Genomic DNA, 23348 nt, shown 5'->3' with positions numbered 1-23348 from the left:
TCTGATCTTGGACTGAGGCCATGTCCACACCTCCATCAATGCACCTTGTTTTCAATCACAAGTGCTATCTTCTGGTCTAGTACTGAAACCATGCCCACAGCTCCATCAATGCACCTTGTTCCAACCAAAAGCACACTATTTTGGTCTAGGACTGAGACCATGTGAATAGTCCCACAAATCCACCTCAGTCTTGACCAGAAGTACCACCTTCTCTTCCAATACTGAGGCACCTCAGCACTGAAAAGATGGGCTTCTCTGTGTTCCAGTACTGAGTCCTATTTTACATCCTAGATATGTATGTCAATAACTGGCAGTATCATGGTCTGTTGTTCTAGTACAGAGACCCAATGCACAGTGCCCCTCACTTTACCTCCGTCTTTTCAAGTGCAAATATTGCCAATTTAAAGGTACAAAAGCACTGGGTTAGGCATTTAAATCGGATAACATTTCTCCTACTTCATCAGCCTGCATCCTTATGAGGGTCTGGTTTATGCATTGCAAACACGTAACGAGGAGGCTGTACAAAATGTGATCCGAGGCAAATCGTCACTTCATTTGCCTTTTAGTATTTTCCTGATCCAGCAAAACTGAGGAGTGCCTAGAAGTGATTACATTCCCTATGTATATAAGCACATTCATTCCGTTGAAGTAGTCAGGGAATGTATATTACGTTGGGGATTAATGAGTCATTGGTTTGAGAATGAAGCGTCAAATACACAAGGCAGGATGATCTTTTTTTTAAAAACCCAGGACAGAACTACACACCTAGAAAACACATATATATCGGCTTGGTGCTGTGCCTCAGACGGACCTCAGGGGCTGGAACATAGCGCGTCCCATATGACACTCCCAAGAGGCCGGCAGGGCTGGGAAAGGGTCAGCCATATGAGCAGCTGTTAGTGTCAATGCCTCTTTAACTTCATGAATCAGGTCAGGTAAAGGTGAGAATTCAGCTAACATGCTTCAGTTCTGTAGGTTATTTTCACAAGAAGATGAGGCAGGAGCAATGGTTTAAGCAGAGGCACAACTAGACATGAACCTCAGGGAAGGATAATAGGTCAACCAATGGTGGTGTGATAAACTGTGCATTTTAAACAGCTTTACAGATAAATTCAGACAGAAAACTATTTATTGCCCTGTCTGTATTTATTCTTAAATACAGAAAATAGACCCCAGGCAGGCCACATGGTTACCAGTTTGATGGTTTAACACTGAAACAAATAGTTATCACACTAGTAGCAAGATGAGATTTTACAAGCATTTTGCTGCTGGACCACACTAGTGTGAAGAGGCAGGACACAGTGAGGTGATGCTTACACGAGGGGAGTGCTATTGAACTGCCTCTTTATGGAAAACATTCCAGAGAAAAAAATCCACACCAGCAATACAGTGAAGCACATTTTACACTTGTCTTACTATGCTTTCCTAGAAACTGCTCTTAGAGGCTTTTGTTTTAGATGGGATAGATGTGCTGCTGGTTAGACATAACTTATGTGATCGACTGGCATATAACTTAGCTATCCCTCATTTTCCCCATAGGTCAGGAGCGATATACTGAAAATCTAAATATGCAAAATATGAGTTGAATGCCCTTAGTTTATCTGACTAACAACATCAGAAAATATATGAAGATAATTAACTAGATTCATTTTCAGAGCATTCCTAAACATTTAAAGGTTTTCCATTTTGTGCACGTTCACAAAAAGTGCATTCCAAATAGAGAAAGGAACCAAAAACACAATTTCCCGCAGCCCCACCAAGACTTTTGTAAACCAGGCCAATTTAAGTAGCCCACAATAACCCAATTACAAGTTGCACAGTATTGGTGAGGTGCAAACTACATACCAGAAATCTTCAGTATGATGCAATAACAACTCACTAGTGCTATGCAATTACCCATTACACCCCATGTAATGGGGAATTACATTGTAGTCCTGGCTTTAGAGGCAGTATTCTGTATTGTATTTGATTTTTCTGTGGGGTTTAACAAGCACTCTGAGAACATGGTATAAGTATACAGCGGGCTGTGGAAAAAGTGTGTTGTAAGATAGAGGTGGAAGGAGGTGGTGGGGAGGGTGAATGAAGGAGTGGGAAATGATGACTGAGGAGGGTGGGGCTCATACCTTTATATACCTTATCTCAAGTTTCAGCAGAGGTCATGGAAATGGCATAGCCTATAATGCAGGCTTTTTCCATAGTGACAATATCTGCTGAGCTTTTAGCCAGTAAAGTAAGATTTACTGTTTCCACATACAGTAAATTCACGTAGGAATTCCACAGTAAACCTTACTTTACTGGCTGGAAGCTCATCACATAATGTCACTGTGGAAAAAACCTGCATTGTAGCCACTTATATGGCCATCTTGCAAGTGAACTTATCAGGCAGAGATAGCCTGACTCCATGAGAAAATGGGAAACCATCTACCTGTAAATGACTTTGCACTGCAGCACCTTATTTTATAATGTGTGCAATATTGCGGGTGAGCCAACAAATTAACAAGGAGAGCCAACTGAGAGCTGAACAAAGAGGGTCCAGGGGCCTGGCTTGGCTCTAAGAGCTTTTGCATGAGACGAGTCCTGAAATGTTTGGTATGTAATTTGTGCAGCAAATATTATGTAAAAATATGATAAGGTCTCTTCAAAATTAAACAAACATTTTTTTTAACATGCAAAAGTGTTTCATGTAATGCATAAAATTACATAAATGTTGCCTAAATACCTATTAAACATGGAACACCATTAAAATTAATTCAAGGCCGGCTTTCACACTGGTGGCGTCCAGTGCAACAATTGTTTTTGGCGCCCCTGGCCAGTGACCTCTTTCCTCAATGGTTTCGCTCACTAACACCCTCCAATAGTGCTCCTCATCTCTCCATAGTCCCTCTCTCACATACATTTCATTTGTTTTATAGTGCTACTCATACTAGTGTGGGGTGTCAGACCATTTTACATCACACACTATACAGGGACAATGAGTCATAATTTTGTAAATTAGTCTATAGGAAATGTTACATAAGACAATGACAATGAAGTTTACAAAGTGTAAGAATCCCAAGTCAATCATTCTAGTAGGCAGTATATTTTAAGAGTGCTTGGTCTGGAGAAGCACAATCAGGATTTAAAACATACCACAGTGGTTGGGGTTGGTTTTGCTAAAATGAATGCATTTCTACCCAAATAAACCTTTTTTTCAACATTAGGATAATGAAAGACTGGGGGAAATGCAGACCGTTCTAATCTATAAAATGCAGTTTGCATGCAGTTCTTTGATGACAATTCATAGGTCACTGTGCTATATAAGGACTGTGCTTATGAACTGTAAGTACCAAAACGATTTCTGCAGTAAAGGCAATAGCCAAGTGAGCTATCCACATATGATACAATTTGTTCATCTGCATGGTACACTTTCATTGCAGCATGCATATTAACCTTCTTCGCTACTTTGTGACAAGTCACAACTGCCTACAGACAAACCTTTTATCTCTCCCCAGCAGGAATATTAATCACCAGAGTAACTTGACATTTTTACCATGTGCACCACTGGGTTTAAGTGGTCACAGAAGAATAAACTAAAATAAAGTAAAAATGAGCTGCAGGGTATTATGCCTCACACACAATCAGTAAATGTTGTAAGCCCTCTTAGCCTCCTTTTCTTCAGAATGATTAACTGAGGGGAGGTTGTAATAATGCCAACGGGGCCTAAGTTACCACATTTAAAATGTTGGTGACCTTTGACCCTTTTTTCCACAGAGCGCTTGTGGGGCTGCTACCTGTCTGGTAAATCCCCTAGGCCTGGGGGTCACCACAGAATTTATCTCCTTCAGGGCGGGGGTGTCTTCTGGCCAAGGGACCCCATGCCCCAGGCCATTTTATTACAAATGGGGCCATGACCCCAGCCGGCCCCCCACCAAAGCCAAAGAAAATAGGGAAGACTGTTGCACGCCACCCCCCCCCCCCTCATGCCACGTGCCCATGTCTGGGGGTGAGCATGGCGGCCACAGTTGTGCAATATGCCCAGCTCACAGTAGTGGTCAGGAAAAAGGAAGCCGCTGGCTCCCGCGGCTTCACCTGTACGGTGTGGACATTTGAGTGTTATTATTGTGTGCCAGTGAACGGTGGTTATTAGCTCACACCTCCTCCCCTGAGTAGGCTTTATACTGCTCTGTCTCGCTACCCTGAGAGAGTCAAGCGCTACAATGGGGTGCTCTGTTCCCAGAAAGGGGATTGTGGACCTATTACTTGTGCAGGCCACACAGCTAATAACCCAGTTTCCTACAATTGGGAGCACAATGGGGAAGAAAGCTATGACAAAGAAGCAAGAGAGCTCCAAAGCATAACTGGAAGGAGTAGTGGTGGTGTTTTGTGTGTGTGTGTGCATATGTGTGTTACCATAAGGGGATTTATCCTTAAATGTTTGTGTACACGAGCCACTGTGAGCCTATATTAATCCTGATTGACAACACTGTTGGCCAGTGCCCAGGGCCAACTGAACCACAGTAGCCACTTTCTAGCAAAATATGCAAAGGATGTCCCAAAGTTCCTTTGCTTATGAGCATTAGGTATGTTATGTGATGGCAATAGATGTCTCCAGACAGACAAGGCTGTCTGTAGATGAAATCTAATTAGTAACTAGTGGTGCCTGGGTCTATAAGTAGCCTTGGCGGGACTATTGGAAACTTTGGATGAGGGCAGAGAGTAGTCTCTCAAAGGGTAGTGGGCATTGCATATCTATGTTTCTGGCTACTATGCTTACTTATATGTGTGCAATTTGAATATTTTTACTGTACCCCAGAATAGTAAACTTAAAACTCACCTTGGTTGAGAGCTAATGCTGGGGCATAAACGACTACTCCGGTATACAGAATCTGAAAAGCAAATTAAGACTTAAAGCTTGTATGAAAAATTAACATATTTTCATGTTTCTAAAGTTAAATTATGATTAATTCCATTCTTCCTAGGGCATCATAATAATAGTACAAGTTTTAAACAGTTAATCCAGACTCCCTAGAACATACCTTAAGGCGAAAGGAGACACGCCTTGCTGATAATATGAATAAAATGCCTTACTTGAGGAAACCTGCCATGTGCACCTTTTTAAAACAATGCACCCCTCTCTAGAGAGCAACAATGGCCAATGAGATGACGGTTACTGTGGGTAAATGCAATGGATTCAATCAGGCTGATGAATCATTGCAGGTATGCAAGACTCCATAAACTCCAGCTGAGTTCCTGAATGAACCTTGGGAGAAGTTAGGCATGCATTTTGTTGGACCCAGGTATGAACCCCTGTCAGCATGAGTGAAGGATGTACAGTATGTGGTGGAAGATGTGATGAAAACTAAAAGGCCACATAGTCAGAAGAGAAGTGGTTCGAAGTTCCTCTCTGCTATGCATGTGGTAAAGTTGGCCAAGCATGCAATATTGATAGAGAATATGAAAGGGTGGGATACGAGGAGTACTTCTTTGATCAAAAAGAGGGGTGATGCAGTCATTGGGATGCCTACTGAATGTACAAGCATTGTGGGAGATTGGCGGCTTGGGGATGAGTGTGGAGTGGAGGATTTAGGTGTGGTGCAAGTGACCAGGTCAAGTTTACATATTGACAGAGGTGGGGGCACCAACGTCATCCAAAATGAATGTGCCACGACAAATGTGCATATTGTCACTTCCAGGAATTCATCTAATGCCATTAAAGGTGAAAGTAGAGATACAAATACTCACTTTGTCTACTCTCGGAGGATGGGCAGGAGTGTTACAAACTGCCCGAAGGACCTACAGGATTATATTCTGAATTAACGTTTATGTGTTTGCACCAATTTTCAAGGTTTATTCTTACGTTGATAATGTTAGTATACATGATTGGAATAGTTACAGTGACACAGGCAGCACGTCGTGTTCTTTTGCTGATGTTAGGCTGATGTTTTTCTCGTTTACGTATCTTTTGCAATAATGTTACATTTTTCTTATCGTCTTTAATGTATTTCTTTCCATAAAATATTGTGGGTTGCGTTGTTATGTTTTTGTTAAGGATGAAGATGCGTGTTGTGTTCTTAAATCGAATGCTTATAACAGATCTACGAGGGTCGTCTTTGAATTCTCTTTACAAAGTTGAGAAAAACCCAACTTCCTAAAATGTATTCATATATTATTACTTCTATGAAATATCTTTCATGCTGGCTGGTTACTTGAAACGTGTTTCACCTACAGCCGCACTATACCATTTCATTTCCACCAAACTTCGAAACAATCACAATACAAGGCTTTTATAGTTGCACATTTTTAGATTTTAAGTAGGGTCATGAAAATAGTTCAGGAGGATATATTCAGTATGTCCTTGATATTGTTTACTTATTTTGGTAGTTTCACCACAAATGGATTATGTATTTTTCTTGTATATTGGTTATAGTGTCATATTGACTTTTTATGCTGATGGTTATCATGATTATATTTGATCTGCACTAAAATTGAATTATATATTGACCGTTTTAATGATTGTTTTTGCAGATTTTAGATAGAGTAATCTGCAGAATAGGTTCATGTTGTAGAAACTATGAAAGTATGAAATGTGTAAAGTAATTCTGAAATGAAAATAGCACAGATCAATGTAGAGTCAATCACAATCCTGAGAAATATGATTGTTTGTGCGTTCCATATGAGTACTGTCAATAAAATGCTTTCCAGAGTCCTGCTATTTACTGCTCAGATGTTAAAGTGTTAAAACCATGTACGGTTTTCTACCTAAGACCTCAGCATACACACAAAGTGAAATCCTGGAACAAGGTTCTGTCTTTTGAACACAAAGAGGCACCACCACAACTAAACAGCACAGCCTTTAAAGAAAAACAATGTTTATTGAACCAGCGACCTCGAATAAAGAGCAATTAATACTTTGTTAAAAAGAAAAAGCCCCAAATTATTTAAAATGCACAAGAGATTTCTGCAAAGTCGCAAAATAAAAATAAGCATTGGCAAAGCCAATCCGTCTAGCTAGTTTAATTGTCAAAGTGATTGTCGATTGATTGAATGAGTGCGTGTGCTGGGTGTGTGATTGGTTCAATGTGAAGGGGGATGAGTAAGTGCATGAATGGATGAGGTAGGGACACATCTATGTGACTGCATTCATGAATGCTGAAATAACAAGTGCACTGATGGGTGGGAGGCTGGATGAAAGGGTAAGTGAGTGCATGGATAAAGAGAAGATACAGTAATATCATATAATGAACATTCGGAAACCAGCTATGACCTGAGTGGCTACACAGGTTCAACCAGAAACATCACCGTGCATTACCTTATTGTCAGTCTGTAACTCAGTTACTCTAGATGTGAAGCATGGACCTCACTGAAGAGTAAACAGAAGAGATCTGGCACAATGCCCCTTGCTGAACAGTGAGCACAAGTGTTATAGCACAATGTGGAAGATTAACTGTCAAATAGCACACCTCACCCTGCCCTCACCATGCACTGCTAATTACCCTAGATATTACATCACTCATAACATTTTCTTTGATAATATCACTGTAACGTTGGCAGTAAAATTATAGATGAGAAGATTGGCATGGCAAGGGCACGAGTTATAGTTACCTTAGGGCATGCCTGATACTTACCTGAAATAACTTTTCAGTTGATATATATATATATGTATATATATATATATATATATATATATATATATGCTGACAAAACAAAGGTTACAGGGATGTTATAGTCTCTCATTTCAAACGTACCAAACTATAGAAGTTCACTTGTTATTATAGTTAAAGTTATCTCAAGTAACTATAACACATGCCCTAAGGCAACTATAACTTGCGCTCCTGTTTAAAATGTGAGCCTAATTATAACATCCCTGTAACCTTTGTTTTTTTTCAGTGAATTTCTCTGTTTTTTTTCAATTCTATTTCCTAACTATAACCTCCCTGTAACCTTTGTTTTGTTCCAATGAACTTCTCAGGCTTTTTAATGTATAGTAATTTTCATTACTATGCATTGATCCACCCACCGTCACGCATGGCCTTTGGCCCGGTGGCAGCTAGGCCCTGAAGCCAACCCCATATAAGCACCTAACTTCACACCATACACAGCCTATGACTGTGCGCAGCAGAGGTTGCCCGCAAGGCCTGGCCTGCAGGCAGTCCCTGTGGCAAACCACCCTTACCACCCAGCCTATCTCCCCATGTTTAAGAATAGGTGTGAGATGGTGTATCTGGGAGTGAGAGTGGCTGCGAGAGTCTCTGGGTGTGAGACTGTGTGCATCAGTGTGTTAGTGGGTGCATCAGTTAGGCTCAGGTCAAATTAGCAGGTTAAACTGCACACACAGACACTGCAGTGCAGATCTGAGCAATAATGAATAGTTTATCAGCCAAGAGCATCCTTTTCTCCTCTAAGGACCACTTTCTCTCATCCATCTTCATCTCCATCTTAAGCTTCTCTAGTTCACACTAGTGCTACGTGCTCTGGAGACCATCCCCCCAGGCAGAACAAGTACATGCATTTCATTATTAACACTCTGCACCTCTTCACCGTCATCCTCCTTCTCGTTGTTCCCACTAGCCTCCTTGGCTGCCACACAGGTCCTCAATGCCTTTTGCAGCTCCTCCTTCCTGGTGGAGCTCTTGATTGCCCAGACAAAAACAGCCTTTAGAACCACAGCTGGTGCATCCCCAGATGGAGACGTGTTGGTGAGTACTCAAAAAATGCAAAGTTCCAAAAGTAGTTCAGAGAGTTCCCAAGAGAAGTTAAAAAATCACAAAAAAAAACGTAAGTAGAAAAGTCCAAAAAGAGGAAAAGCAAAAACACGTAGTATGTTTGTCACATAATGGTCTGTACTGAAAACAGTAGTGTACACTTAATCAATATGAGTGAAGTACAAACACAAGTTCTATCCTCACTGCTGATCACCAATGTTAGAAGTGGGGCCTCTGGTTGGCAATCACTTTGCACTTTGTCCAAGCAGGACCCTCACTCTAGTCAGGGCAATGGAGATACACACTTATATAACGCCTGCTCACCCCATTGGTAGCTTGGCAAAGCAATCAGGCTTATCTCAAAGGCAATGTGTAAAGTATTTATACCAACACACACACAGTAATGCAGTGAAAACACTACAAGATGGACACCACACCAGATTAGAAAATTAGGCAATATTTATTTAGAACAAAGAAGACCAAAACGACAAACATCCAACACACACAAGTCAAGTTATGAATTTTTAAAGTAAAGAGAATCTTACGTCACAGAAAGCAATGGAAACATTGTTGTTTCACAAAGTCCCTGGTTTGCATAAAAAATAACGCTGCGCGGGTAAGCATGCATCGAAAAAGTCAGCGAGGCGTGATTTTCTCACTCGCAAGTGAGGCCGTGCATCATTTTTCCATATGGAGAAACTCGGATCCGCAAAGGTTTATGTTGATTTTCACACCCATCGATGATGTGTGAGAAAGCGATGAAAAACTGCGTTGCGTGGGGGTTGCATCATTTCAGTAGCCTCAATCGAGTGCTGCATCATTTCTCTAGCCGCAATTCAAGTGATGCGTTGATTTCCCAGCTATGGTGCAGGTGGTGTGTCGATTTCAGCTGTGAGGCAGGTGGTGCATCGTTTTTGGAGGCCACGTTGCTGGTGGTGGGTCAAAAGTTTCCCTGCATGGCTTCCTGTGCATGGATTTCAGTCCTTGTTGTACCAGCTTCACCTTTCAAGGGCCTAGGAAGAGGATAGGGTACCACTTGGTCGGGCAGGAGCCCCAGTAGAGAGTCAATATTCTGGCAGAGGAAGTATTTGATGGCCCGAAACTTCAAAACAGGAGGCAAGCTTAGTCCAAGTCCTTGGAGATTCTTCACAAGCAGGAATATTCCACAAAGTCCAGTCTTTGTCCTCTTCCAGGCAGAAGCAGCAACTGCAGGCCAACCCAGCAAAGAAACAGTACTCCTCCTCCAGCTATTCAGCTCTTCTCCTTGGCAGAAGTTCCTCTTGGGTTCAGGTGCAATCTGAAAATCTGGGTTTTTGGGTCCACTATTTATACCCCTTTCTGCCTTTGAAGTAGGCAAACTTCAAAGAAACGTCTATGTTCAAAAGATCCTGCCTTGCCCAGGCCTGGCCTCTGGCACACACCATGGGGTTGGATACTGCATTGTGTGAGGGCGGGCACAACCCATTCAGGTGTAAGTGACCACTCCTCCCTCCAATCTAGCCCGGATAGCCCATCAGGATATGAAGGCTACACCCCAGCTCCCTTTGTCTCACTGTCTAGTGGAGATTCACAAGCTTCTCAACTATCAGTCTGATCCAGACAGGGAATACACAAGCAGGCAGAGTCACAGAATGGTTTAAGCACGAAAATGCCAATCTCTAAAAGTGGCATTTTCAAACTGACAATCTAACAACAAACTTTACCAAAATATGTATTTTTAAAATGTGAGTTCATATCTTTATTTGCTCCCAAAGGGAAACTGCACTTAAAAGATATTTGAAGGCAGCCCCCATGTTAACCTATGAGAGGGATAGGCCTTGCAACAGTCAAAACCAAATTTGGCAGTATTTCACTCTCAGGACATGTAACACACATCAGTACATGTCCCACCTTTAACATACACTGAACTCTGCCCACAGGGCTACTTAGGACCTACCTTTGATGTGTCTTACATGTATAAAAAGGGAAAGTTTGGGCCTGGCAAGTGGGTACACTTGCCAGGTCTATTTGGCAGGTTAAAACTACACACACACAGACACTGCAGTGGCAGGTCTGAGCCATGTTTACAGGGCTACTCCTGTGGGTGGCACAATCAGTGTTGCAGGTCCACTAGTAGCATTTGATTTGCATGCCCTGGGCACCTCTAGTGCAAGTTACTAGGGACTTACTAGTAAATCAAATGTGCCAGTCATAGAAAAGCCAATCACACATACAGGCCCATATTTATACTTTTTGACGCTAAACTGCGCTAACGCAGTTTAGCGTCAAAAAGTTTTGCGCCGGCTAACGCCATTCTGAAGCGCCATGCGGGCGCCGTATTTATTGAATGGCGTTAGCCGGCGCAAGCAGACCGGCGCTGCCTGGTGTGCGCGAGAAAAACAACGTACACCAGGCAGCGCCGGCGTAGGGGGAAAATGGCGCATGGGCGTCTTAAAATGGGGCAAGTCAGGTTACGTCGAAAAAATCGTCTTAACCCGACTTGCGCCATTTTTTAACGACGCCCATCCCCCATCAACATGACTCCTATCATTGTAAAGATAGGAGTCATGCCCCCTTGCCCAATGGCCATGCCCAGGGGACTTCTGTCCCCTGGGCATGGTCATTGGGCATAGTGGCATGTAGGGGGGCACAAATCAGGCCCCCCTATGCCAAAAAAAATTATTAAAAAAAAATAAAAAAATACTTACCTGAACTTACCTGAATGTCCCTGGGGTGGGTCCCTCCAGCCTTGGGTGTCCTCCTGGGGTGGGCAAGGGTGGCAGGGGGGGTCCCTGGGGCCAGGGGAGGGCACTCTGGGCTCATTTTGAGCCCACTTGTCCCTTAACGCCATGCCTGACCCAGGCGTTAAAAAGCGGCGCAAATGCGCCGTTTTTAGCCACGCCCACTCCCGGGCGTCTCTTTTGCCCGGGAGTATAAATACCACGTAAAGGCCTGGGAGTCATTTTTTAGACGGGAACGCCTCCCTTGCATATCATTAACGCAAGGAAGGGGTTCACGCTAAAAAATGACGCACATTCCGGGAACTTTGGCGCTATACGCCTCTAACGCCATAGTATAAATATGGCGTTAGTTGGCGTTAGTTTAGCGTCGAATTTGCGTCGAAAAAAACGACGCAAATTCGGCGCAAACGGAGTATAAATACGGCCCACAATTTAGACAGAGAGCTTATGCACTTTAGCACTGGTTAGCAGTGGTAAAGTGCCCAGAGACACAAAGCCAACAAAAACAGGCCAGGAAAAATAAGAGGAAGGAGGCAAAATGTTTGGGAATGACCCTGCAGAAAGGGCCAGGTCCAACACAGTTGAAAATAAATTAAAACAGGGAAATGACAACGGATTCACCTGGAGCTGAACTCTCAACTCTCAGTGTAAAGGTCTGAGACCTTTACCATTAGGTTACAGTATTTTTTTTCAAACCATTGTTCTGCCCTTTATGGGCTATCTGGGACTGCGGGGTAGCCTCAAGGCCTCCCCCATGGTCCCTGCCAATTGTTTTTTTTTTTTTTATGTTTGTCCTTTACGGTCTATGTGGGACCATGGGGGGAGCCTCAAGGCATCTCCTGCGGTCCCAGATGGCTCCCACCTCCTGCGTGAGCCGGCATTGCTCTAGCATGCAAGGAGCTGCTTTTAATAGCAGCTCCCTGTGTACTGGAGTAATGGTTTTATCTGTCTTTCCTGCACTTATGTCTGCGTGCAGGGAAGACGGATGAAAACTTCCCTTCCTGACAGCAGGACCTGTTTGACAGGTCGCACTGTCAGAAAGCAGACCTATGTTTGCTTTTGCTTGTTGGGGCAATCAGCTCACACCAAGCAAAAGCAAATAGTTATGTCCTGGGGCTGGTCACCCCTGGACACAGGAGGAGCCAGCCCTGGGGGGTGGCTGTCCCCAGGGCCATCAGAGGCTCTTCAAGGAGTGCCAAGTGGCGCCCCTCCAATGTGAAAATAGCCCCGGGAGATGGTGGTCACTGGGGCTTTGGGGTCTAAAACAGACCCTGTTTAAATTTTTTAACTATTTGTCCTGATGAGACGGTGGTCCCCGGGGCTGTGGGGTGTGGGCTGTGAGACCCCCCACACCATATTAAATAAAAGCCCCCATTTTTAACAATCTTGTTAATGCTCCACTCCCAGTTTCCTAGAAAACCTCCATCATTGTACCCATCTTTACGAAGGGAGATCAATCCCACCCGGGGTGTTACCGGCCCATTTCCTTAATTGATATGTCTGCTGAATAACTAGGAAAGGTCCTGTACAACAGAATTTAAAGGGTGGTTACAGGACACATCTGTTCTGTACCCCTGCCAGTATGGCTTTAGAAATCAGATGGGCAATGTTTGAATTTGTCATTGATCAGTGGAAAACGTACTGTTGCCAAATGATCCCCCTTGTATCTGGCATGTATGGACGTATTCTCAGTGTTTGACTGTGTTAACTACTCTAAACTGTTGAAAATCTCTCTTATGGGATGGATGAAGCACTGGTGCACATTTTGGCATATTTGAACATAGACATGAAGGCCAGAATCAGAACTAGCAGTGATGGAAAAGTGTTGAATGAGATAATAATTTTACAGGGGTTGAGACAAGGGTGTGTTTTAGCCCCTCTTTTATTCATTTTATACATGAATATTCTCCACCCTTTTTTAGTTACTGTTACACCAGACGTACCCAAAATCAAAGGGTCATTGCTTCCCTTCTCTCTTCTGTGTCGACAACGCAGTTCTGATGACATGAACACCAAAAGCCCTGCTTCTGATGGTGCATGCCTTTATGTATTTCATGGGTACCCTGGATCTGCAAACTAACATTGCCAAATCTCATATCATAGCACATGGCCCAAAGAGTAAGCAGATAGCAACCCTTTCGGTAGGCACTAGCAGTTTAAGATGCACAAGTACTTTCTCTTATCTGGGGGACACTTTTGCTGCCTCAGGGTCCTGGATGCCTCACATCTCTCAGAGAAGGTCCAAGCTGTCTAGGGCAGTTGGTTCACTATGTAATTTACCCTTGAGGGAGCACTCTTAGTAATTGTGTTGCATATCTATAAAGCACAATGCACCCCTCTTGCAACAAATGGAGCTGGGTTATGAGGTGCCTCCAACTGTGAAGCTATTGAGACCGAAGAAAACAAGTTTTGAATCAAGGTGCTGTTGGTCCCCATATTATCTTCTTATGGGATAGGACACAATTGAATACACAAGCTTCAGCTACTGTAGTAACATTGCTATGTGCCTCAAAAGAAACAATTATATTGGACCTCCTATCCCCTGATTTGGTGGGAACAAACAGTCACTAGGTGGCCTGCACACATCTGGGCTCATTGCCACGTAAACCACTGTGCTATGGATAGCTACACCCCTTGCTCAAAACTCTGTAGTAAGAAACTCCCACCCATTGGCAATTACACCACATCATTATTCATACGGTATACACCCGAGATTAACTAGCAAAGAAACATTTGTTCCACATACAAGAAATGACAATTAATCCAGATACATCTATGTCACTGTCACAGCATCATACAATTAACTTCCTCTTGCGATATAGTATTGATACAGATATAGGTACTAGTGGTCTGAAAAAATGGTAATTTACTTGATCATCTGAATATGAATACAAATTGCAATTTCTAAATTCAGTTACTATGTAACTCGTATAACACCCATGAGTAGTACATCTTCAAGGAACACACCATGTGCCCAATTTACAAAGAAAGTGTGAAAGCATGGCTGGAATTCTATGACTTTTCCTCATTGTATTTTTACACTTCTTTGTGATTCACAAAGCAGCTGTCACAGTACATCTTAGAAGCCACACTATGCACAGGATTCAAGATTGCACCTGTCATGTGACTTTTTTAGGCTACTGATTTCCCCATACTCAGCTGCATTTGGTGTGCAAATCAGCAGAATAGGAATGGCAGCCAGATATCCAAAAGCACATCTTTTATTTATTTATGGGGAAACATATTCCACTGGAAAATAAACACCCCAACACAACCACCAAATCTAGGGGTGAGTCATGCTCATTTCCATTTTGAAAGAAGAGTACTAACTCCATCGACTGTAGTAAATTCTTAACCTTTCCAGTGTTGAAAAGGGTGGCATCAGAGTCTGTACATGACCACAAGTGTGCATGTTTGTGCTTGATCACAAACTTAAAATACTAACCAGGCTTTGCAATGCCTACTTTCACCTCCTTCATGCAATTTACTAGAGTGGATTTCATTTAAGGTGGAAAATTCAACAGTAGTACATACATAGATGTCTACTAGTAATCCATGTGCAAATTCCTAGTACATCTGACTAGAGTAATTTTCAGACGTAAAGGCAGGTTTATGGCCAAAAATACCTTTGTGAATTGAGTCCATGTTGGAACACACTCAATATACCAATATTCTACATCATGCATTCCATTGAGTTGTCTTATGACAGCACAAGTATACTTGCCTGCGACATCGGAAGGCATGACAAACAACACTATCCTTATTTACAAAACAAATAAACAATTAAAAATTCAATACTACCTAATATGCCTGCGCTCCCCACTCAACGTGATAAAAGTGACTTAGCCCTGATGGGAATATTAAACTTATCCGCAAGCTCCGAGTATATGATACAGTGTATACCCAGGGCCTGTAAGTCAAATGTCACTATTGGGCTGTAGCACTCATTGTGCCACCCATTGCCGTGACAGTACAAACATGACGTAAGGCCTATCATTTGCACCCTCACTGTGCAGTTCTAAAACTGCAAATATAACCAGTAAAAATCAACCCTTTTAAATATTAGTAAGTATTCCTTATTGCCTATACCGCAGGGCCTATGCACCGTATGTAAATGAAGTACATGTAACGGTTTAATGTTATACATGCCCTTGCTGTAAAAACAGCCCGAAGGCTATTCTCAATTTATCAAGGCTGGCTATTTGATAGGAAGCCATGAGGATGCAATATTACATTTATTAATGATATCTCTTGCTAGGAAACCACTATAGATTTCAGTCCTGGACTTTGTCAAATATTTATTAAGCCCAATGTATTAGTGAAGTTGGATTTGTAATCATTATTGTGGAAAAGGTATTTTCAGAAAGTTACCTTTTACCTGCCTAAAGCCTCTGGAAGCCCATTTGCATGAGCTCCAACTGTCTCCTGGCAGCTGAATAGCCTTTGATGAGGTGTGAAAACTGCACCCAGAGCAGGACAAAGGTCTTGGCTTTGAGGAGGCCCCTCTAGCAAGAAGACTGTTAGAAATTGTGTTTCTTGTTGACAGAGGTATGCACTCTGATAAAGCAGGAACCACAATCCTAATCAGAGTAAGCCCCAAACACACCCTAATTTACCTTGTGCTCACCCTCTTGTAGCTTGGCACAGAGCAGTCAGGCTTAACTTAAGAGGCAATGTGTAAAGTATTTGTCCAGCTCTAGAAAACAGTAACACTGAAAAAAACACGCAAAAATATATCATACATGGTTAGAAAAATAGAACTTAATTTAATAAATACAACAAGAACAAAAATACAAAAATACAAAGAGGAGAACTTGAGTTATGAATTTTCAGAGAATAAACTGTAGAAAAGTTCTTAGAAGCAAGATGAACCAATGAGAGACCATGATGGCCAGCCGGATACAGGGACCAACTTAGGCCCAGTGAATAATAGTGCCTTGATCCTGGTTGCTTTGACATCAAGGAAGATGTGAGGTGCAGCTGAGGTGATGCATCAGTTGGGAACCCGCAACAAAAGTGAATGCATTGATTTTCTTCAAGGAAAGTCAATGGTAGGTCATTTCCCAAGGGAGATGCACTGGTTCCGAAGGTGATGTACCAAGCCCACTCCACATGGCAGCAAGAATGAGCTAGTTTTGTTCCACGCAAAGGTGAGGATGTAGTAGTTCCAATCCTTGCAAAGGCAAAGATCCACTGGCTCTGGTGAAGATGTACGGATTGACTGAAGAAGCATCTTAGACGTCCCTTAAAGTGACCAGGTCTGTGTTGGCACCACTTGGCAGGGCAGACTCACAGGTGTCAGAGTCCAGGTGCAGATAGGTTGGAAGTCTTTTATGTCCCTGAGACTTCAGAAAACAGGAGACAAGTCAGCTGGGTCTTATTCTGATTTCTAGGGTAGAGAGATGTAGGCCAAGTCATTGTCAATGCCAGGCAAGAGGCAGCAGGTCAGCATAGCAAAGCAGGAGACCAGCAGAGTAGCACTCCAGCAGAGTGCTAGTCCTTGCAGCAGCACAGTAGTCCTTCCTGAAAGAGTATCCACAGATCTATAAGTGTATCTAGTACTGAAGTGGTGGTGTCAGATGTCTAGTACTTACATTCAGTGGTGCCTCTAAATTGGGGGAGACTTCAAAAAAAGGTATTTGAAGTGCACCGAGGTCTTCCCTTCTTGCCCTGGTTCCAGACTTACTACAGGGTGATATGCAGCCCTATGTTTGGAGACAGTGCACAACCCATTCAGGTGTAAGTGTGAAACTATGCCCAGCTCATCCCAGCCGTCCTGCCCAGGATGGCCAATCAGTTACACCTAAGCTCCCTTTTTGTGAGGCTGTCCAGAAGGCATACACAAAGCCCAGCAGTCACCCACCGCAAACATGCATTCAGAGTCAGGCAGCAGGCACCAAATGGCTAAATAAGAAAATGCCTGCTTTCTAAAAGGGACATTTTCAGAACTGCAATTTAAAATTTGACTTCATAAGATGTGATTTTAAATTGCGAGTCTAGAGACACCAGACTAGGAAAACGTATCTCTTCCAAATTGTGAATTACACTTATAAAATATGATAAGGTAATCCCAATTTTATCCTATAGGAAAGATAGGCCTTGATGTAGTGAGAATCGGCTTTGGGAGTTTTTCACTCCCAGGACATGCACAACTTTAAAGTACATTTCCTGACTTTTAAAGGCATGGCACCCTGCCCTCTGGATTGTCCAGGGCATAATTTATGGGTGACATATGTATGAAAGGGAACATTTGAGCATGGCAAAAGGGTTACTTTGCCAGGTGACATGACAGTGTAAAACTGCACACACAGGCTCTGCAATGACAGGCATGAAACATCTTTAGAGGGCTACTTAAGTAGGTGACACAATCTGTGCTGCAGGACCACAAGAAGCATTTCATTTACAGGTCCTGGACACCTGTAGTGCACTTTACTAGGGACTGGTAGGTAAATGAAGTATACCAAGTGTGGTTAAGCTAATGTTACCATGTTTTGGGGGAGAAAGCGCAAGCACTTTAGTACTAGCAGTGGTAGAGTGCACAGAGTCCTAAAGCCAGCAAAAATGAGGCCAGAATAGTGGAGGAGATAGGCAAACAATTGAAGGGAAGACCACCCTAAGGCTGTCATGTCTAACAGTGACCATGTAGGCTGTGCACAGGAACTTGAGCAACTTTAAAGAGGCTTAACCTATAAATGTTAGGCATCACATGGGGTGTGACCCTTCTTTATTCTTTAGTGAGGCATCAATACCAGTGGGAGAAGGACTGCCCCCTTATTCGAGTGACCACGGGGAAGGGCACAGAAGGTCTGCAGAGGTGCAAAACGTTCTGCTATCTTGGTTTTAGGTAGAGAGGGGCATTGTGGGATTGTTTGCAGTTGTTCGCAGTAGGACACAGGAAATGCTGTAAAAGTGGATACAGGTAACTCCATTGGTTAGGGAGTTTTCAGGAGGTTCCCCCACCCACAGTCTGGTGCTGTGTGTAAATGTGGCACCCACAGTACCATCCTGAGAACTCTTCCTTGCCCTATAGAAGAATGAAAGGGGACTAGACCTGCTGTCAGTGACCTGAGAAGAGCTTAGAAGATTGAAACTGCTCTCCTTCCTATACCAATGACAAAGCAGTGGACTCCAAGGGTCATAAGTCGGATTTCCTGGTCAAACCACGGGAACACAACAAGCTATAAGATGCCTTTTTTGCAATTTCTCAGCTGACTATTTCCAATGGACCTGCGAGTCTTCACCCCCCTGCCCCAGTGGTGTCAAAGTATTCTTCCTGCAAATCCTAAATCTGGAACCAGAAGATTTTAGGATTCAAAGACCTGTAAACTGAATCAACAAAGGTGGGTTGCTGCTAGGCCAACAGTTCCTGTATCTCTCACTTAGAACTTTTCTGCAGCAGCAAACTAACTTTAGTAGGACCTGCCAGAGAATGCTTCTGGCCTCATAGAGCCCTCTTTTGCAAAATCATGCAGACTTGCCCTACTGGAAGAATCCAAACTCCAAAAAAGTGACTAAATCTGAATGACACAACCTTCAACAGGCCAAGGCGTCAAAAGTATTGGGTTGGAGCGAGGCCTTCTCTGAGTGCATAATTCTAATTTCTCTTTCTCTGAGTTTTCCCACCAAAAGTCAACAGCTTCACTGAAACCTCCTCATGCAGCTATCTAATGACATGGAGCCCTCTAAGGTTACAGCCTGCTGGTTTTCTCTGCTGAGGATGTTTCACTTGCATTTCAGAGGCAATGTCCGAAGGTAAAAGTTCTGACTGGATCAAACGTGGTTTCTATGAGGTGAACATAATGTGCATATGTTGATACAGCATAATTCCATGAAATTACAGCATATTTACACGAGATTTGAGGAGAGACCCTTTGTATTGGAAATTCAGAAGACAGACGTCCACTAAATATGACAGAAGGGGTAGGATTTTGATAAACTTTCTGGACCACATTAATTTATTTTTGACCAAAGTGTATTTGTCTCATAACCTACCACAGAAAAGGCTAGCCCACCCTATCAAATAATTTTCTGCATTAAAGAGGATCATACCAGCCTGCTCTCACAGCCTGCTGTAAATATGGTAATAGTGATGTTTACATGTATGACATGACCTTAGCATACATTTTTGCATCAGTATTAATCAATGAGATGGGCCGGTATCATCCCCTATCCATTGCTGACTTATTCTTCTTTAGAAAAACTGTGATCATAGTATGCGGCCAAGACAAAGGAGCCAGATACCCTTCCTGCATTTCCTTGACCACATCCATCAGTAGCAGAAGAAGTATTTTACTGACGATTGTATAGAACTCAGCTATCATTGGATCCTGGCTGACATCCTTACCATTGGCCAATGCTTCAATAACAAGCCCAACATCTTCTGATGTAATTGAAGCATTTAGCAAAAATGATTCATTGCCTAACAATATCTTTATTGGTATGGCTCCACGTACTTCCTATCGGAACTCTCACATTTAACATCATGTTCAGAGAAAAGCACCCAAAAGTGCACCTTGTTATCTCACCACTTCCCCTAAGTCTTTCCTCATCTCCCTAATGCTCATCTTTGACTGATGTTCTCTCATATTTCCAAGCTAAAATTCCCCCAACCGGCTTCCCATATTGATCTCCCAGGGTGCGATTTTGAAGATATTGCTGGGCATTTTTTGTCACCATGTCCTAACTAATTGTGCCTTGACTTGAGATATTTGCAGATTGCAAACTGATAGCTTCAGCTACGGGTAACTGATGCTGATATTTTATAACATGTTCCTTAACTGGTGTCAACAGTTCTTAGTCCCCTCCACCTCTTGCCTCCTTAATCTTTTTCAGCTGTCTGATTGTATAACTTATTTTTCCCTGCATTATAAATAAAAACAATCTCAGACTACCCTTGAGGACAAATATATCAATTAAAGAGGATTGATTCTTTAATCCTAGCCTTCAAAAGGTTCTTCAATTCATCTTCCATTAATAGGTTTCTGAGAAAAGTCCTACAGCCAACTTTGCTAACTGGGCTGATTAATATGTGCAACTGCAGTGGGGTATGGTCAGAGCAAATATTGACTAGTCACTGTATACTACTTTGATTCACAAGCTTGACTGAAGAAAAATATAATAATCAATACTGGAGTATTATGCATGATCATTGAAATAAAATATAAAACTGTCAATATACCTGCCGTATTCCTAGCCAAACAGATATCTTGTAAACCCAAAACCTTGATCACATTTTTTAAGTCAACTCTAAATTTAGAAGAGTTTGTAGTGTCACAGAATCTATCTATTGGACAGCTAATATCCCCACAGATTACATGTGGCTTTGGCTAACTAGTAAACTCCAGAGTTAAACAATTGAAAAGTGATCGATCCTCATTGTCAATGCTATAAGTATAGCAAACAGGGAATTTACATCTATTAAAATCTAATGATATGATATAGTAGATCAGTGAACATTTTTATCAGCCACCTTTTTTTCCAAAGCTTACCCCTTGCAAGTTTTTTTTTTTTAGGCTGAGATAACCTCTCTGTTAGTTTTTGTAGCTTGAGAGGTGCATACTGCTGAAATCAATCCTAATTGTTGGAGCCATCCCCTAGTTTTATATTTCCTGTAAGCACACTATTAAGTGAAGGCATTGTATAGGAGAAAAAAACAGAACAGGCAAGGTCTAAAAATATGACTATGAGAGTTATGTTTATTGTGCCCTTAAAAAAACAAATACAAAGACAGTTACATAACCTCTACCTCCACATCCCACTCCCTACTCTTCCCCTCCTAAGGTCCCTACAAAGCCCCCAAGACCCTTGGGTCACACCTATTCCAGAAGCAGATGAGTCATCCATCCTACCCCACACGGTTGTACATCCCAACATAGCCAGGTGAACTTGTCTTATCTGGTATCCAGTCAGGCCCTCAGTATAGTCCCAACCCAGCTACCAAATGTAGGCCACAGAATTCACCCTTCTTTCATCTTAGACATAAAGGGCCATATTTATACTTTGTGACTCACAACTGCGCCAACGCAGTTGTGCGTCCAAAATTTTACCGGCGGCTAACGCCATTCCAACTCGCCATGCAGGCGCCTTATTTATGGAATGACGTTAGCCAGCGCTGCGGACTGGTACGCGTAAAAAAAAAATGACTCACACCAGGCAGCGCCGGCGTATGGGAAAATGGGGTTTGTGCGTCAAAAAATGGTGCAAGTCAGGTCTGAGGCAAAAATCAGGCCTCACACCGGACTTGCGCCATTCTTTTTTTACGCCCTACCTCCATTGACATGATTCCTGTCATAGCAAAGACAGGAGTCATGCCCCCTTGCCCAATGGCCATGCCCAGGGGACTTGGGCATAGTGGCATGTAAGGGGGGTCCAAATCATGTGCCCTTATGCCACTTAAAAAAAATATAAAAAAATACTTACCAGAACTTACCTTTCCTTCCCTGGGATTGGTCCCTCCATCCTTGGGTGTCCTCCTGGGGTGGGCAAGGGTGGCAGGGGGTGTCCCTGGGGACAGGGGAGGGCACCTCAGGGCTCCTACTGAGCCCACAGGTCCCTTAACGCCTGCCCTGACCCAGGCATTAAAAAATGGTGCCCATCAGGCTGGGCGCCGATTTTTAAGGCCCACCCACTCCTGTGCGTCAAAATGACGCCAGAGAATAAATAAGGCGCACAGGCCTTAAAGTCATTATTTAGAAGGGAACGCCTACCTTGCATATAATTAACGCAAGGCAGGTTCCCCCTTCCAAAAAATGACGCACATGGTGGGATTTTGACATCTGCAGGGTCGGGCGTCAAAGTATAAATATGGGGCAGGGTTTGCGCCGAATGTGCGTCAAAACTTTTGACGCACATTCAGTGCAAGCAGAGTATAAATATCCCCCCAAAATTCCTTGCTTCTTCTGTTGACTAATAAAGGAACAAATATCCCTGTATTAAATAAAATGAATATAGTAATCATGGAGTTGCAAATGAATCTATGAAAACAGGGGAATAAGTTGTTTCAAAATGGTATTTGTATTTAATAAATAGATAAATAAGCGAGGAAACCAAAAACATTAAAAGTAACCATCCTCAGACAAGTTCATTGTAACATGACAGAATTATAGACTAAGTCAACCTTGTTTTGTGCATGCTCATACACATTAAGTTAGCTAAAATACTGTGAGTCAGGCAACTTGATGACATTTCAATCCCACAGTTAGTACCCGGATCATCATCAGGACATGGGATGTGCCTGAGAGACTGTGGAATGCTGCCCAAGCAGCCAAAATCTGTATTAATCTCAGGAGGAATGAGAGAGAGGACAGAACATTAGGAGGGGAAGGAACAAGGAAAAAAGATTGATGAATTGAATCATATTAATATAAAGAAAAACGAAAATACCCAGGGAGGGGGATAGATGGGTGTTTGAGTGATGTCAACCAACGCAATGTGGGAGGGCCATATAAATGTATCATCAGATGCCATGCAGTGTCGACAAGGGACCCCCTGCGAAACCATATAATCCAGATGCCGTAGAGAATGGTGAAACATGCTGGTGCAAAAGGGGGGGACTAATTGCTCCGTGGCACGAAGGAAGTCCTGTTGAAAGTGACACACAACTTCAAATATCAAAGATAAAACTTACCAGGCCAGTATGGCTCAAGAAAGTTGAGAAGTAGTGGGCCACCTGCTGACGGGGGCTAAGGACCTCGGGTAGAGTTTGTCTATGAAAAGGAGTAAACCAACTTGTGAGAGAATCTATGTAGAAATAGGTAAGGGATGGTAATGGACATCATAGAAGAAGAGGTAATTCTAGAGGCCAAGCCACAATTCCTCCAATCTAGGGGAGGAAACCAAGAATCAAGAGATGTACCAACTAATCAATAGGACTACAATATGGCAAAAAGATATGATGCAGGTCAGGGCAGACTCACTGTGTGTCCAATCACCCATGCGGCGTGCCGGG

General features: G+C 42.7%; 1 protein-coding gene across 1 annotated transcript in view; it reads right to left on the bottom strand.

Moving 5' to 3' along the window:
• SLC5A12 (solute carrier family 5 member 12) overlaps positions 1–23348 on the bottom strand; it is a 254456-nt gene that overhangs the window by 190685 nt on the left and 40423 nt on the right. Inside the window, exon 3 of the mRNA XM_069221239.1 lies at positions 4814–4865. Coding sequence (XP_069077340.1) covers positions 4814–4865 — 52 coding nt within the window. The remainder of the gene's footprint in view (positions 1–4813; positions 4866–23348) is intronic.

This window comes from Pleurodeles waltl, chromosome 3_1 (assembly GCF_031143425.1).
Source record: "Pleurodeles waltl isolate 20211129_DDA chromosome 3_1, aPleWal1.hap1.20221129, whole genome shotgun sequence".
In the NCBI taxonomy this organism is placed as follows: Eukaryota; Metazoa; Chordata; class Amphibia; order Caudata; family Salamandridae; genus Pleurodeles; species Pleurodeles waltl.
Note: the sequence above shows the minus strand (reverse complement) of the source record. Positions and strands in the feature narration are given on the sequence as shown.